The following is a 15,385-nucleotide window of genomic DNA, read 5'->3' on the forward strand; positions in this document are numbered from 1 at the left end:
GGATTTTACCTGTCTCGCATCTATGCCCAACGACTGTTTAGGGTATAGGCATCCATCCAACCTACATACACTAGAACATTGTGTCTTATTTTGTTCAGAAAACTGCTGTAGTAACTGCGCTCAGACAAACCAATAAGTATCAGCATTTCACACCCTGTAAGTCTTTTCAGACAAGTGATATGCTTTATTATTCTTCAATTGTAGCCGTCATCGTCCACTCTTGAAATGGCTTCAGAATCAATTAGATTTCTTAGGCAAATATGCATTTTTTTTAATATGTTACTCCATGTTTGTCCACAATATTTTGACCAAACATGAAGCCCATTAACATTCTTGACTTCTCTTCAAAATAAAAGAGACGTGGAAGGCTTTTGAAAACTTGAATATTAATTAACACTAATACAACTAAGGCCTTTATAAGTTATGCCTTTAATTCAGTATTATTTTTAAACTCGAAATTTAAAATATTTGTTTACCTTGACATAGGTCTAACACATACAATCATGGTGTTATGAAGAGATTCAGTGGGCCCCGTGTACTTAAACCTCTTCAAGTTCTTCAACGCTTCTTCCACAACCTTTTTTATCTTGTTAATTATTGAAAAGATCACAATTATCACCAGAGAGCGAATTGATTTAAGTAATAACTGAAACTGTAACCTTAATAAATAGACTTAAGAGCAGCAAGGCAAGGCAATGAAATACAGAGAATTCGGGATGAGTGTGACCATACACTCTGTATCATGCATTAAAATAATTAGAACATTGATTTATTTAATCAAATTAGTTGATTTCTCTTTGTCCATTACTTGCTCGACTCTCATGTTGCTACAAAAAAAGAGGTTTCCATTCTCTCTAGTAAATAAATAGAAGAGAACGTCATCCTGTTGAAAACATTCATGTCAAAAATAAAATAGATCAAAAAGTTCACAATCAGCTAGCTACTTAGACATCTTAGCAGTTAATTCCCTTACAAGCTTTGCTGCTACCATTGCTGTCATTCCATCCACTGTATCACGCTGTGGGTTTAATTCTACAACATCCCCTGCAACAATGTTTCCTTGCAAATTTTGCACAATGTTCATCACATCTCGGAATGAAAGTCCGCCTGGTTCAATGTGTGAGACACCAGGTGCAAAAGCAGGATCAAGACAGTCACAATCTATCGAGACATAAACACCTTTTACACCTTCTCCAAGTTTCTACAAAATATTTGAAAAGCAAATCAGCTATTAGATAAGAACTTTGTATTTGCATTTTACTAAACTATAAATCACAATTAAAAGTATACAGGTTCTAGCATATGATAATTTAAATGGTTCTAACATATACTCAAATGCCTCTAGCATATGACAAATTAAACAAGTGCTGACTTCCCATAGCACAAGTCATATTCACAACCATCGATTATGAATGAGCAAGTAAATGACAAGCATCCAAGTTGTTTGTCCGTCATGAGTCTAGCTTTGAAATTAAAGGAAACTCCACCGAATATGATGAATACTAAAGCCTTAAACAATTGTTGACTCCCCATCCAAACCAGCCATTTACAATCATCTCTAATGAATGAGAGAACTGGCAAGCATCCTAGGGTCCCGTTGTAATTAAACCATGTCTAGCACTAAAACAAATGTCTGCCAGAGTCTCTGACTTATAATGGGATCTGCATTAAATCACTAAGTGCAACTGATGTCGAACCAAGGATTCAATTAACAGAAAAATGCACCATGGTCAAAAGTAATACAGTGCATCACTCAATGACAGAGCAAGTATCAAAATCTTTGTGGAAGATATGAATAGCCTTCCATTTAAAATTTGTTTTTGCAAACCTAGGTCAAATATGCAGGTATCTTGGCATTGAATGTGAAAATTAAAAATTTGCAGTCCAGATTGCTCAATTAGAATAAAAAGCACACATGAATCATATAAATATGTTCTATTTATAACCTTATTTCATGCGTATAGGCATTTTATGTACTCGGTTTAGAGAATAACCTTATTTCACACCTATTTCTTGCAAGTGTGGCTGCTAGTGCCCATTATCCCTTTCATGAATTTAAAATTGTTACTTTAATGAGGTCTTCAGATATAAGCCATTTTTGTTCGATTTAATTTGTCAACCATGAATATAATTTGGCCTTGCATAACCTTATCATTAAATTAATATAGGAGCTGTAAGTATCTGAAAATTAATGAGCTAACACACACTTACAATGATGATTTGGCAGTCCAGCTTAGCCCATGTAGCGTGCTCATTTCTCCTCTTAACCTTCTCACCTCGAACAAAGCCTCCCTAGTGTCCTAGAACCCTCCTTTAGGTTTCCACCGTTGTTTGCCCTCTTCTCAGCCTGCTAAACATTTCTCACCATCCAAAACTCTATATCACCTACCTTAAGTTGCAGGGGTACCCAAGAAAACCATATCCTAATGTGTAACTATCTCATCATTCAGCATGTCCAATGAGTCATTTAGATATTTCCTTCCCAAAACTCAATTTTGGAGTAGGTTTGTTTTTTTCCACTTTCTTTCCATCTTTATAGCATGATTTCATTCCTTCTTGCTTCTCTCTTCTCTTCTCTCCTTTACCTATTTAAACCCCAAAATAGAGTTTGTAGAAGATTTCATAAACTAGAGAAGAATACTCAAGCTTTGTTGACATGGGATAGGAGGATTGTTGAGCTACCTCTACAAGTTTTTACTACATGCTCAAGATCCTTTCTATAGGAACATAGGATCAACTTCAGAAGATTGTGCACCTCTCTACTAAGCCAAAGCAATCCCCAATCCTGTTATTTAAGCTCTAACCACCACACTTAGAACTAGTTTACCTTCCTCCCATATCAATAGCAATCTATGTCTTCCAACTTCATCAAGCAAACCACCCCAAGGCATAAGAGAAGAATAAAGATAAAAGTTGGATCCTTTGAAGAAACAATTACAATGGGTACATAAGAAGCTTCATGTTGTTATGAGCCTAATCAGACTGGGAAGTTCATTTTTCCTCATTTTTATTGGCACAATTTTGCCCCATATTTTTCAACAGGGATATGAGGACAGCGCCCCCAATATGGGGTCAACAGGCTAAAAATGACCTTTATTATTATACAGAGGCATTGGGAAGTATTTCTCTATTGGCCAACATATTCTAGCCCTATTCTTTGTAACCATGAGTCTTGTTAAAATGGCCTTAGAGTTAGCGTTCTTCACATGAGAATTTGGAAGCTTCTTGCAGTCGTATTGAGTCACAACAGATTGTAAATTGTGATCAGTTGGATTAACTGGATAATAATATTGAACTTCCTATTTGGTGGGATGTAGCCCGAGATTGGGTGAACCACATTAAATATGTCTTCTTGTTCAGTTTTTTCTGTGGCTTTATTCCTCTGCTTTATTAGATAAATCTGCATCAACTGTTAGATATTTGCCTTTCAAACTCTTACACTCCACGTTTTTTTCCAAGTTCTTTCATTTCAAGAAAAAAATTGTTTTTCAAAATGTTATTTGTAGGTAATTATATCATATACTCTGTAATGTCCCTTGGACCACTCTATACTTTGTGCCCTAAATTCACATATACAAATGAAACAAATGGCAAAATATACTTAGAAATATAATCCTTACTTAAGAATAAGGTGGGCTATGCCTGTTTGGAGAAAACCAGCAACCAGATTACATACAAAGTAGATTTAATTCATGAAACACATCCAATTTTATGGTTAGGAAACACACATATGAATCTACACATCACAATTTTAATGATTACATAGGTGCTCAACCCTTAAGAATGTTTGTATTGGAAGACATGACAAGGTGTCCCATGTGTACTCATGTGGCCCTACAATAATATCTTATCCTCTGTGGCCTCATGTGATCCTCAACTCCTTAACTATCATCATGAGGTGGTGTACTTAATGGCTTTACGTTGTTCTCCTCCCTCATGTCAACCTCTCACCTCTCGTGATTGACTCCCTTCAACAATTACTCAATGCGGGACCAGTAGAGATGCTACAATAGGGTGTCCTTGACCCTCAACCCTAGGCCAAAAGAAAGACCTCATCCTCCTTGACCTCATGTGGTCCTTGATTGATGGTCCTTGCCTGTTGGTAAAATAATGAACAAATTAAAAGAATGACCAAACAAACTCATTTATAGAGTTACAAAAGACAATGTTTCTATAAAGAAACAATCGTGAATTAGAAAGCATCTAATATTTGCATAAGTTACATTATTGACTATTAAATAAAAAATAATAAAGATTTTATAAAGATGTTATTCTAATACTCTCTTAATGATTAATCTTTTAAGTACACCAAGTTGCCCCCTGAGTTTTACATACTTGTCCGAGCTCAAAGACTTGGTGAGAATATCCATTGTCTGATACGCAATTGGAACATGCAGCAACTAAACTGATCTATCATCAACCAATTGCTGAGTGAAATGACAATGAAGGTCAACATGCTTATTGCTCTCGTGGAAGACCTGATTCTTCCCCAATTTGAGCACCTCGTGGTTATCAGGATACAAGGGAGTAGGATTTGCTTGAGACATCTGCAAGTTTGAAAGAATCCTCCAAAGCCAAACTGCCTCAAAAGTTGTTCCTCAATACTCAACTTTTGTCGAGGAAAGAGCCATTGGCTACTACTTCTTGCTAGTCCGAGCGACTACACCAGATCCAAAACCCAAAACATACACATATGTTGATTTTATGTCATCAATGAAACCTACCCAATCTAAGTCAGAAGTGAAGTTCACATGACTGAACAAACAATTCATTGCTACCCAATGATCAACCTTGGGGATTGTCATGAAGTGTGAAATGTAGCTCATTGCAAGTCTGAAATCAAGCTTAGTAACAGTAAGGTAGATGAGATTACCCACAAATTACTTGAATGCTAATTTACTCGCCATAGATGAATCTGATTTGGCTGTTACCTTCAACCCTTTCTCTGTAGGTGTGGATGCAAGTTTGTTGTCTTGCATCCGAAAATTGTCCAGGAGGCTACGGGCATACTTTAAGATAAGAAGATACTACCATCAATCTACAAAACTACAACACCTAAACAACAATGCAAAAGTCCCAAGTCTATCATCTCAAACGATTGATACAAACTCTATTTGATCCGATCAATCAAAAGTGTCAAACTACCAGTGATAATCAGGTCAACATAGACAACAACAACAAGAATATCACTAACAGTGTTTTTGACAGACAGATCATAATCAAATGTATTCCTCTGAAAAACATTATTTATAAGCTACTTGTACATTTTGATGTAACAAGCCCTAGGAGCTTATTTCAGGTTATAAAGTGCTCTCACCAATCTAGACATCTGATGTTCTTTTCCAACAACCTTAAAACCAAGAGGTTGGGTCATACAAACTTCTTGCAACTCACCATTGAGGAAGGCATTCTTAACATCCATCTAATGGACTTTCCAACCAAATTGAGTTGCTAAAGCAAAGGCAATCTGTAAGGTACTCTTTGGTTGTAGGAGCCAAAGTCTCCTCATAGTAAATGCCTTCTTTCAATGAGAACTCCCTAGCAACGAGACAAGCTTTGTACTTGTCAAGGGTAGAATCAGCTTTGTACTTGACTTGATACACCGATTTGTAGCTAATGGGCATCTTCCAAGGAGGACGATCGAAAACAATCCAAGTGTTATTCTTTAGAAGACTATGATGTTTAGCTTCCATAGCCTTTTCCACTCAAGAACCCCTTTACCTCAGTATATGTTTGTATTAAGATAATATCTTATACTTTCTATAATAGTCAACTACTTGTCTGTAGTCCGTCTTTCAGTCCAGATAGGAATGTTTCCTATCCCGTCTCTTTTTTCTTCAGTCTAGATAGGAATGTTTCCTATCTTGTCTCTAGTTTTGTTTCTAATTCCGTCTTCAGTCTACGTTGTTTCTTTTAGAAACAACATCCTTGTAATTCTTTATAAGGAACACATTTGTTCCTCTGTTAATCAATCAATCATCCGTAAATCCGTTAATCTGCCAACTCTTCTTGAATCTTGTAACATGGTATCAGAACTATTAAATTTTTTCGAAAAAATTTATAATTTCTTCGTGAAATTATTTGTTTAAATTTTTTCAAAATTATTTCTGTTGAATTTCTCTAAAACCCGCTTAGGGTTTTCGGCCTAGAGAAATTCCCAAACTCAGGTTTGCCTGTGTTTGTTCAGCACACTCTAGCCCCATTCGTCCATGCACATCAATCCTTGAAGAAAAATCTGCCATTTTTTATCAAGAAATCTGAAGTTTTTTCAAGCTTTTTTCAGCTAGGGCCGTTTTTTTTCGAAACCCTAATTTTTGGGGTCGAAAAAATATTTTGTTTGCAAATTCATGATGGGTTTTTCGAGAGCTCAATTGGGTCGTCGTCCGTTTTTTTGGGTGCCTCGATTTTCGAGCCAACAGATCCAAAAAACGACAGCAAATTCCTTTTGAGTTTTTCGAGCTCTCTTCTGGGTCATTCTCTGATTCTTCTGGGTCTTTCGTATTTTTGGCTCGAAGAACGTGCCTTAACAGATTTTCACAGTTTTCCATTGAAAAACGTGCTATGGCATCTCTAACAAATATTTTGCTCAAGCATAATTCCAAATTCAATGGTCGCAATTATGGAACCTAGAAGCAGCGCATCATCGCAATCTTTGAATATCGAAACACCGATCAACTTGTTCTGGGTGTTAAGCAACGTCCGACTTCTCCAGGTCCTAATCAAGGCGAAGCTGCATTTTTCGCCTTCTAAATTTGTTCCTGTTTTTTTGGGTTTGTTGATTTTCTCCTCAAAAATCATTTCAAGTTGTCTGCAATACGCAAGGTTGTGTGAGATTCTGGGTTTGTTGATTTTCTCCTCAAAAATCATTTCAAGTTGTCTGTAATACGCAAGGTTGTGTGAGATTCTAGGTTTTACCGTTTTTTTCACAAAAACGAAGTTTTGTAATTGCAACTTATTTTGAGTCATAGCACTCTTCTGGCAAAGCTTCTTGGTTTCAGCATTCTGTAGATCCAGGGAGGGTCTCTGTTATCACAAAATGTTTCGACATCCGTACGTTGACCATTAAGGGAGGGTATTAAGATAATATCTTATACTTTCTATAATAGTCAACTACTTGTCTGTAGTTCGTCTTTCAGTCCAAATAGGAATGTTTCCTATCCCGTCTCTTTTTTCTTCAGTCTAGATAGGAATGTTTCCTATCCTGTCTCTAGTTTTGTTTCTAATTCCGTCTTCAGTCTACGTTGTCCTTGTAATTCTTTATAAGGAACACATTTGTTCCTCTGTTAATCAATCAATCATCCGGAAATCCGTTCATCTGCCAACTCTTCTTGAATCTTGTAACAGTTTGAGGCTCAAAGATAATATGAATGTTGGCCATGAGAGCAAAGTTGATTGTATTTTGCTGCTTTCTTTTGCTTCTGGAAGATACACCCTCGATGAGCTCATTGATATACCCTTGCTTGCTTTTGCTTCTAGCCCACCAATGGTTCTAGCCCACCATTTAGGCCGAAGAGTAGAAGAACCAACATCAGATGCAAAGGAATAATTGGAAAATGATATGGAACAAATCCAACAAGAGGAACATCTGTAATGTCCCCTTTCTAGCATTCATAGCATGATGTTGTCGTTAGCCTATTTCCTCACAGTCCCGTAGGCTAACTAGGACATTAAAGGGGCTTAGAGGCCATTTGGCCTAGACAGTTTCAGTTGAAGGTCTTTTTGAGGGGTTCTGAGGCAACTTTGGGCATACTTACTATTTATAATAAGTCATCTTGGACATGGCCGGACATTCAGTCACAGTGGTATGTCGATGGTAATTGTTTAAAATCGACAAGAAGATTTATTTATCATTGATAAGATTTGTTATGCATTGATAAAGCCATTTTATAAAGTTAAATTTAAATATTTAACTTTATTAATGCATAGACTATAGTTTGTGGGAAATATTTAAATTAAAAGAGTTCCCTTTATTTTTATAACAGATTGGAGACATAAGGTACATAAAGGGAGTTATGTTTTATCCCACATTGAGAAAACGAAGGATTGAGCTCTTGTGAGAACACTATAAAAGAAATGGAAGAGCTTTTTTTTTTTATGTATGCTTGGATGAAGATTAATGTTATGTTGTTGGATATTTGATTATCGGGCTTGGAGGACGGAATCCCTCTTTGCTAGCATTCTCTTCGCTGTTGGAAGACACAGTCAGGAGGATCAAGGGTGTTTTCACTTCAGGAAACACACTGGGTTTCATTTGGGGCATTTGCATAAAGAAATTTACAAGGGTTTGAGGTGCAGATCTGAAGTTAGTTTTTGCTACAGTTGGCATGAACAGTATTTTGCTACAGTACGGCGTGAACAGTGTTGGTATCAAGTTTATTTGTTTTTCCGGCCGATTAGAAGTTTGGAGGGCTGGCCGACTACATCTACAAAATACTACGGCCACTAATTCCAGGTTTCTTCTGTCAAATTTTGATATTTTGCATAATAATTGTTGAATACAAGTCTGAATAGTTGTTGCAGCCTTTAAGGCAGCTGTAAGTGCACATCTACATTTAAAAATCACCTTTTATTAGCAGATTGAAACAGTTTCCAGATTTTTCATATACTATTGAATGTGTACCAAGTGTTTGTGAAAATGTTATGATGTGTATTATGCATTTTATTGTCACTTCATAGTTGTTCGTAAATCTACTCATTGGAAAGCAATTTATTGAGGAAATCAGCTTTATGAGTTTGCATACAAAGTGTTTGACAATATTTTTTAAGTTAAATTTCTGCAAGTCAAAGTTCAAATCAGGGGAGGATATTACAGTGGTATCAGAGCTATAAGTCCTGCCATCCTGTGGAGGTCTTATAGAAAATTTGGAACTGGCGGATACAGGGGAAAGTGTTTGATGAAATGTCAAAACACTAAAATCAGAGCATTTATGTTTGAGCATGCGACAGGGGCCTTATAATTTCCGCACTACCAGAGCAAGACAAAGTAGGAGTTTAGACTTGCAAAGCAAACAGTCTAGTTCATCCGTACAGGGGGGTATAGAATACAGTCATACAGACACAGCGGAGGTATTCTTTGATCAAGACAGCAATATGGGTGACCGAGATGACAGGAATACAAGATTAGGTGGAGGCGGGAATGCCGGTCCAGAGCCTGGAGAGAAAAGATTCTTACAGTTATTAGAGACCTTGGTACAAGGTCAGCGAGTAGCAGAACAAAGGGCACAGGAACAGAATCAGAGATTGGATCTTATGATGCAGATGATGGCTCGTCAAATGGGGTTGAATGCTAACATGGGTGGAGGAAATAATCAGAATGGTAACAATCAGAATGGAAATGATCAGGATGGGACACATAATGGAGATGAACAAGTTGGGAACAATTTTGGTCATGCACCCCAGCGAGCTAGGACAGTGAGTTCAAGGCCCATGATTCCTACATTTCCTCCTAGAGCTCCAGAGTAGCTCGTACCAGAGCCCCAGATTACTAATATACAGGACCAGTTGAGGAGAGATTGGGAAGCCGGAGGGCCAAATTTTACTGCTGCAATTACCTTTAGGGAGCATATGGATGTGCGGATGAAACATATGCCACGTGGACATGACAGGAACCAGAGCTATGAGCTACGGAAGAAAGTAGGGAGACTTGAGTTACCATATTATGATGGCTCAGGACAGTCTACAGCAAGAGCTTGGGTTCAAAAGCTTGACACATACTTTCAATTGAACCCTATGCCCGAGGAAGAAGCTATTAAGTACACAGCAATTCATCTGGATGGGTTAGCACACGAGTGGTGGCATCATGGTATGGTCACTATGGGACATGCACACATTACCTCATATGTGGAGTTTACAAAGAGGCTGATTGAACGTTTTGATAGGAAGGACCCAGAACTCCATTTCAAGGAGTTAGCTCAGCTTAAACAGTGGGGCTCATTGGAAACGTACATTTCAGAGTTTCAGAAACTTGCAGTGTTAGTAACAGATGTATCTGAACGGAGGATACTAGTTCTATTTATGGATGGGTTAGCTGATCCGTTGAGAGGGTGGATTAAAGCTCTCAACCCTCCCACTTTGCAAGAAGCCATTAAGAAAGCTCGTGACATGGATTCCTCTTCATCTTCAAAAAATAAATTCCAGGCAAAGAGTTCCCTTCAAGGAAAGATAAGGACAAGAAACCTTTTCATAAAGAGGTTCAGCCAGCTAAGGAGGAAAGTAAGAGGTTGGACAATGAGACACTTAATGATCTCAAGAAGAAGAAGCTTTGTTTTCATTGCAGGGAGCCTTGGGATTTGTCACATAAGTGTCCATTGAAAGCAAAAGCTAAGCAGATGGAGTACTTTTCAGCCGAAGAGTCAGTAGATGGAGATTCAGAGCAGTCATCTGAATCAGATGGAAATGATGATAGTTCTTCACAGGAGGAAGCACACGGTGATAGCACGATAGCTCAGTTGTCAAGTATACAGGAGGCTGTCACTTTCAGAGTTAGGGGAACCTTGGATGGACAGAGAGTTGTGGCACTCATTGATACAGGAGCGACACATAACTTCATTGATGAAAAGTTTGTGACACGCAGAGGGCTACATACAGAGGAGCATAGGGGAATTAAGGTGATGGTTGCCGACGGCTTCAAAATTGAATGTACCAAGAAAATCTCCAACTTGCAGCTTCGTTTGGGAGATTATGACATGACAGGAGATTTCTTTGTGGTCAACATTGGTGATCAGGATATGGTGCTTGGGATGAACTGGATGAAGTCTCTGGTAGAGTTCACATTTAACCTTGAGAAAATGGAAATGAGGTTTGAGGCAAATGGTAAGAAGATAGTGCTCAGAGGGTTGTCAGATGGGAGACTTCGAGTGGTGTCACTCAAGCGGATGCAGAGTTTCTTTAGACATGATCAGGTGCAGTGGGCAGTAGAGTTTAGAGTAATGCCTGAGATGACAGAGCAGCATAAACTAGAGTATCCACCTGATGTACAAAAAATAATAACCAAACATACTAAGGTGTTTGGTGAGATACCTCCAGGGAGACCCCCGGATAGGGGAATCGAGCATGTTATTGAATTAGAGGAAGGGGCTAAGCCAGTTATCATCACACCTTACCGCCATCCGAAGAGATATAAGGATGAAATAGAAAAGGCAATTAAGGAGTTGATTGACATGGGGCACATACGGCCAAGCAAAAGTCCTTTCGCTTCTTCAGTAGTATTGGTGAAGAAGAAGGATGGTACAATGAGGATGTGCATTGATTATAGGGAGCTAAACAAGAAGACAATCAAGAACCGATACCCTATCCCGCGCATCGATGAGCTTATTGATGAATTGCATGGTGCATGCTACTTCTCCAAGATTGATTTGAGATCCGGCTACCATCAGATACGGGTTAGAGAGGTGGATGTGGAGAAGACAGCTTTTAAATACCACTATGGACATTTTGAGTTCTTAGTCATGCCCTTTGGGTTGACAAATGCCCCTACCACTTTCCAATCCTGTATGAATAGAGTGTTCAGAGATCAGTTGAGGAAGTTTGTGTTGATATTTTTTGATGATATACTGATATACAGCCGTACTTGGGAGGAACATTTGAAGCATATTGATACAGTGCTCAGTATTCTAGAGAGGGAGTCATTATATGCCAAGATGAGTAAATGTGAGTTTGGGATGACAGAGTTGCTCTATCTAGGGCATATTATTAGTGCAGGAATTGTTCGGGTTAACCCTGACAAGATCAGGGCCATTCTGGATTGGCCACCACCGAGGAACACTTCACAACTCAAGGGATTTCTCGGGCTTTGTGGGTTCTACCGCAAATTTGTGAAGGGATTTTCACAGATAGCAGCACCACTTACAGATTTGACACGGAAAGATAGTTTCAAGTGGTCAGAGAGGGCTCAGGATTGTTTTGACAGGTTTAAGGAGCTGATAAGTACATGTCCTGTTTTAGCCATTCCAGATTTCACCAGGCCCTTTGAGCTGCAATGTGATGCCTCGGGAGAGGGCATAGGAGCTGTTCTCATGCAAGACAAACATCCCATTGCATATGAGAGTAGAAAATTACGAGGTGTGGAGAGAACCTACAGCATCTACGACAAAGAGATGCTAGCAATCATGCACGCGCTGGCTAAGTTCAGGCAGTACTTAGTGGGAAGCCGATTCACAGTAAAAACAAATCATAATAGCTTGAAACATTTCCTTGGACAGAAGGACCTTAATGACAGGCAACAGAAATGGGTGAGTAAATTACAGGCCTATGATTTTGACATAGCCTATGTCAAAGGGAAGAAAAATATTGTTGCAAATGCTTTATCTAGAAGGCCTCATTTGCTTGTTGTTGGGATAGTCATGGATGATTGGAGAGAGATGATCTTGGCAGAATATGCTAAGGATAGTTGGGCATCTAGCATTATTGAGGGAGCTATTCAAGATAGTCGATACACTGTCGTAAATGATCTGATCATCTACAAGGAAAGGATTTATTTAGTACCCGGGTCCGCTATGAAGCAGAAGATTTTGAGGGCATTTCATGATTCACCAATGGCAGGACATCCCGGATTCTTTAAGACATATCGACAGGTGAGAGAGCGCTTCACTTGGAAAGGACTCAAATCAGAGGTGCTTCCGTTTGTTAGGGAATGCCCTGTGTGTCAGCAGAACAAACAGGAACATTCTTTTCCGGGTGGTTTACTACAGCCCCTACCCATACCAGAGAAGAAGTGGGATAGCATTTCCATGGATTTTATCACAGGCCTCCCCAAGGCACAGGGTCGGGATTGTATCTTTGTTGTGGTAGACAGATTGACGAAATTTGCACATTTCTTTGCAATTTCGTCTACATATTCAGCAGCACAAACAGCAGAACTATTTTTCAAGAGGTATTCAGACTACATGGGATACCACGGAGCATAGTCAGTGACAGAGACAGCAGATTTATGAGCCACTTTTGGCAGGAGTTGTTCAGGTTATGTGGAACAGAGCTCACTCCGAGTACCAGCTACCACCCCCAAACTGATGGGCAGACAAAGATAGTGAACAAATGGGTTGAGGGGTACCTTCGAAACTACATTGTAGGAGAGCAGAAGGCTTGGGTGAAGTGGTACATCTAGGGGAGTACTGCTATAATACCTCTTTCCATATGTCTATTCAAATGTCCCCTTTTATGGCACTATACGGGTATGATGCTCCTAATTTTTTGGATTTGTTATTTGGGGACAGCAGGGTGCCTAAGGCCAAGGATACTTTGCAGGAGTGTCAGGACATTATGCGATCCTTGAAGGAAAATTTGCAAAAGGCACAAAATCAGCAGAAGCAATATGCTGATCAGCACAGGGTTGAGAGGTCTTTTGAGGTGGGAGATATGGTGTACCTCATGTTACATCCGTATAGACAGTCCTCTCTCAAGAAGAGTGGAGCAGAGAAATTGAAACCACGCTACTATGGACCGTTCAAAGTAATCAGGAGAGTGGCGAAGTAGCTTATGAGTTGGAGTTGCCTGCAGACAGTAAAGTGCATAATGTGTTCCATGTGTCACGCCTTAAGAAGGCATTGGGTCACAATGTGGTGCCTTCAGTAGTATTGCCACCTCTTGATGATGAGGGGAAGCTTATCTTGGTTCCCGAGACCATACTTGACTCCAGGGAGAGGGTGCTTCGCAGGAGGACTATCAGGGAGTATCTAGTGAAGTGGAGGAACCTACCTGTTGAGGATGCTACTTGGGAAAATGAGCAGATATTGCAGCATCCAGAGCTGAAATTGCTTGAGGACAAGCAATTTTGGGAAGGGCGGACTGTGATGTCCCCTTTCTAGCATTCATAGCATGATGTTGTCGTTAGCCTATTTCCTCACAGTCTCGTAGGCTAACTAGGACATTAAAGGGGCTTAGAGGCCATTTGGCCTAGACAGTTTCAGTTGCAGGTCTTTCTGAGAGGTTCTGAGGCAACTTTGAGCATACTTACTATTTATAGTAAGTCATCTTGGACATGGCCGGACATTCAGTCACAGTGGTATGTCGATGGTAATTGTTTAAAATCGACAAGAAGATTTATTTATCATTGATAAGATTTGTTATGCATTGATAAAGCCATTTTATAAAGTTAAATTTAAATATTTAACTTTATTAATGCATAGACTATAGTTTGTGGGAAATATTTAAATTAAAAGAGTTCCCTTTATTTTTATAACAGATTGGAGACATAAGGTACATAAAGGGAGTTATGTTTTACCACATTGAGAAAACGAAGGATTGAGCTCTTGTGAGAACACTATAAAAGAAATGGAAGAGCTTTTTTTTTTTTGATATGCTTGGATGAAGATTAATGTTATGTTGTTGGATATTTGATTATCGGGCTTGGAGGACGGAATCCCTCTTTGCTAGCATTCTCTTCGCTGTTGGAAGACACAGTCAGGAGGATCAAGGGTGTTTTCACTTCAGGAAACACACTGGGTTTCATTTGGGGCATTTGCATAAAGAAATTTACAAGGGTTTGAAGTGCAGATCTGAAGTTAGTTTTTGCTACAGTCGGCATGAACAGTATTTTGCTACAGTACGGCGTGAACAGTGTTGGTATCAAGTTTACTTGTTTTTCCGGCTGATTAGAAGTTTGGAGGGCTGGCCGACTACATCTACAAAATACTACGACCACTAATTCCAGGTTTCTTCTGTCAAATTTTGATATTTTGCATAATAATTGTTGAATACAAGTCTGAATAGTTGTTGCAGCCTTTAAGGCAGCTGTAAGTGCACATCTACATTTAAAAATCACCCTTTATTAGCAGATTGAAAGAGTTTCCAGATTTTTCATATACTATTGAATGTGTACCAAGTGTTTGTGAAAATGTTATGATGTGTATTATGCATTTTAATGTCACTTCATAGTTGTTCGTAAATCTACTCATTGGAAAGCAATTTATTGAGGAAATCAGCTTTATGAGTTTGCATACAAAGTGTTTGACAATATTCCTTAAGTTAAATTTCTGCAAGTCAAAGTTCAAATCAGGGGAGGATATTACAACATCATCCAAAGGAAATTTAGGTAGGGTATCATCAAACTCAGAGTCTGGATCATCCCTCTCATCAGGTGAACCACATGGAAGATGGACAACCAAATAACACCTTCAAAGGTTGTTCTTCAGAATTTTGTACACATGAGCAAAGCTAAAAAGGTCTTTGCTCTTCATCGAAGACAACATCATTATTGAAGATAATACAATCAATCTACACGAATCAGTCAATAAGCCTAGCAGTTTTCACTGTACCCTGTAAACACGAGTTCCTAACTCTTGGAATCCAACTTGAAGTGTTGGGCATCTGGAATCCAAACATATACTAAAGAACCAAAAGTTTCAACAGACTGATCCAAGGTTTGCAACCACTCCAGGCTTCCTCAAGA

At 38.9% G+C, this 15,385-nt stretch overlaps 1 protein-coding gene across 1 annotated transcript in view; it reads right to left on the reverse strand.

The window, feature by feature from the left end:
• Positions 1-743: 743 nt before the first annotated feature.
• LOC149532415 (arginase 1, mitochondrial-like) overlaps positions 744-15,385 on the reverse strand; it is a 54,475-nt gene continuing 39,833 nt past the window's right edge. The window contains exon 7 of the mRNA XM_089807414.1: positions 744-1,201. Coding sequence (XP_089663540.1) covers positions 941-1,201 — 261 coding nt within the window. The 3' untranslated portion in view covers positions 744-940. The remainder of the gene's footprint in view (positions 1,202-15,385) is intronic.

This window comes from Cupressus sempervirens, chromosome 10, assembly GCF_028749045.1.
Source record: "Cupressus sempervirens isolate cs-2001-9-10 chromosome 10, ASM2874904v1, whole genome shotgun sequence".
Classification (NCBI taxonomy): domain Eukaryota; kingdom Viridiplantae; phylum Streptophyta; class Pinopsida; order Cupressales; family Cupressaceae; genus Cupressus; species Cupressus sempervirens.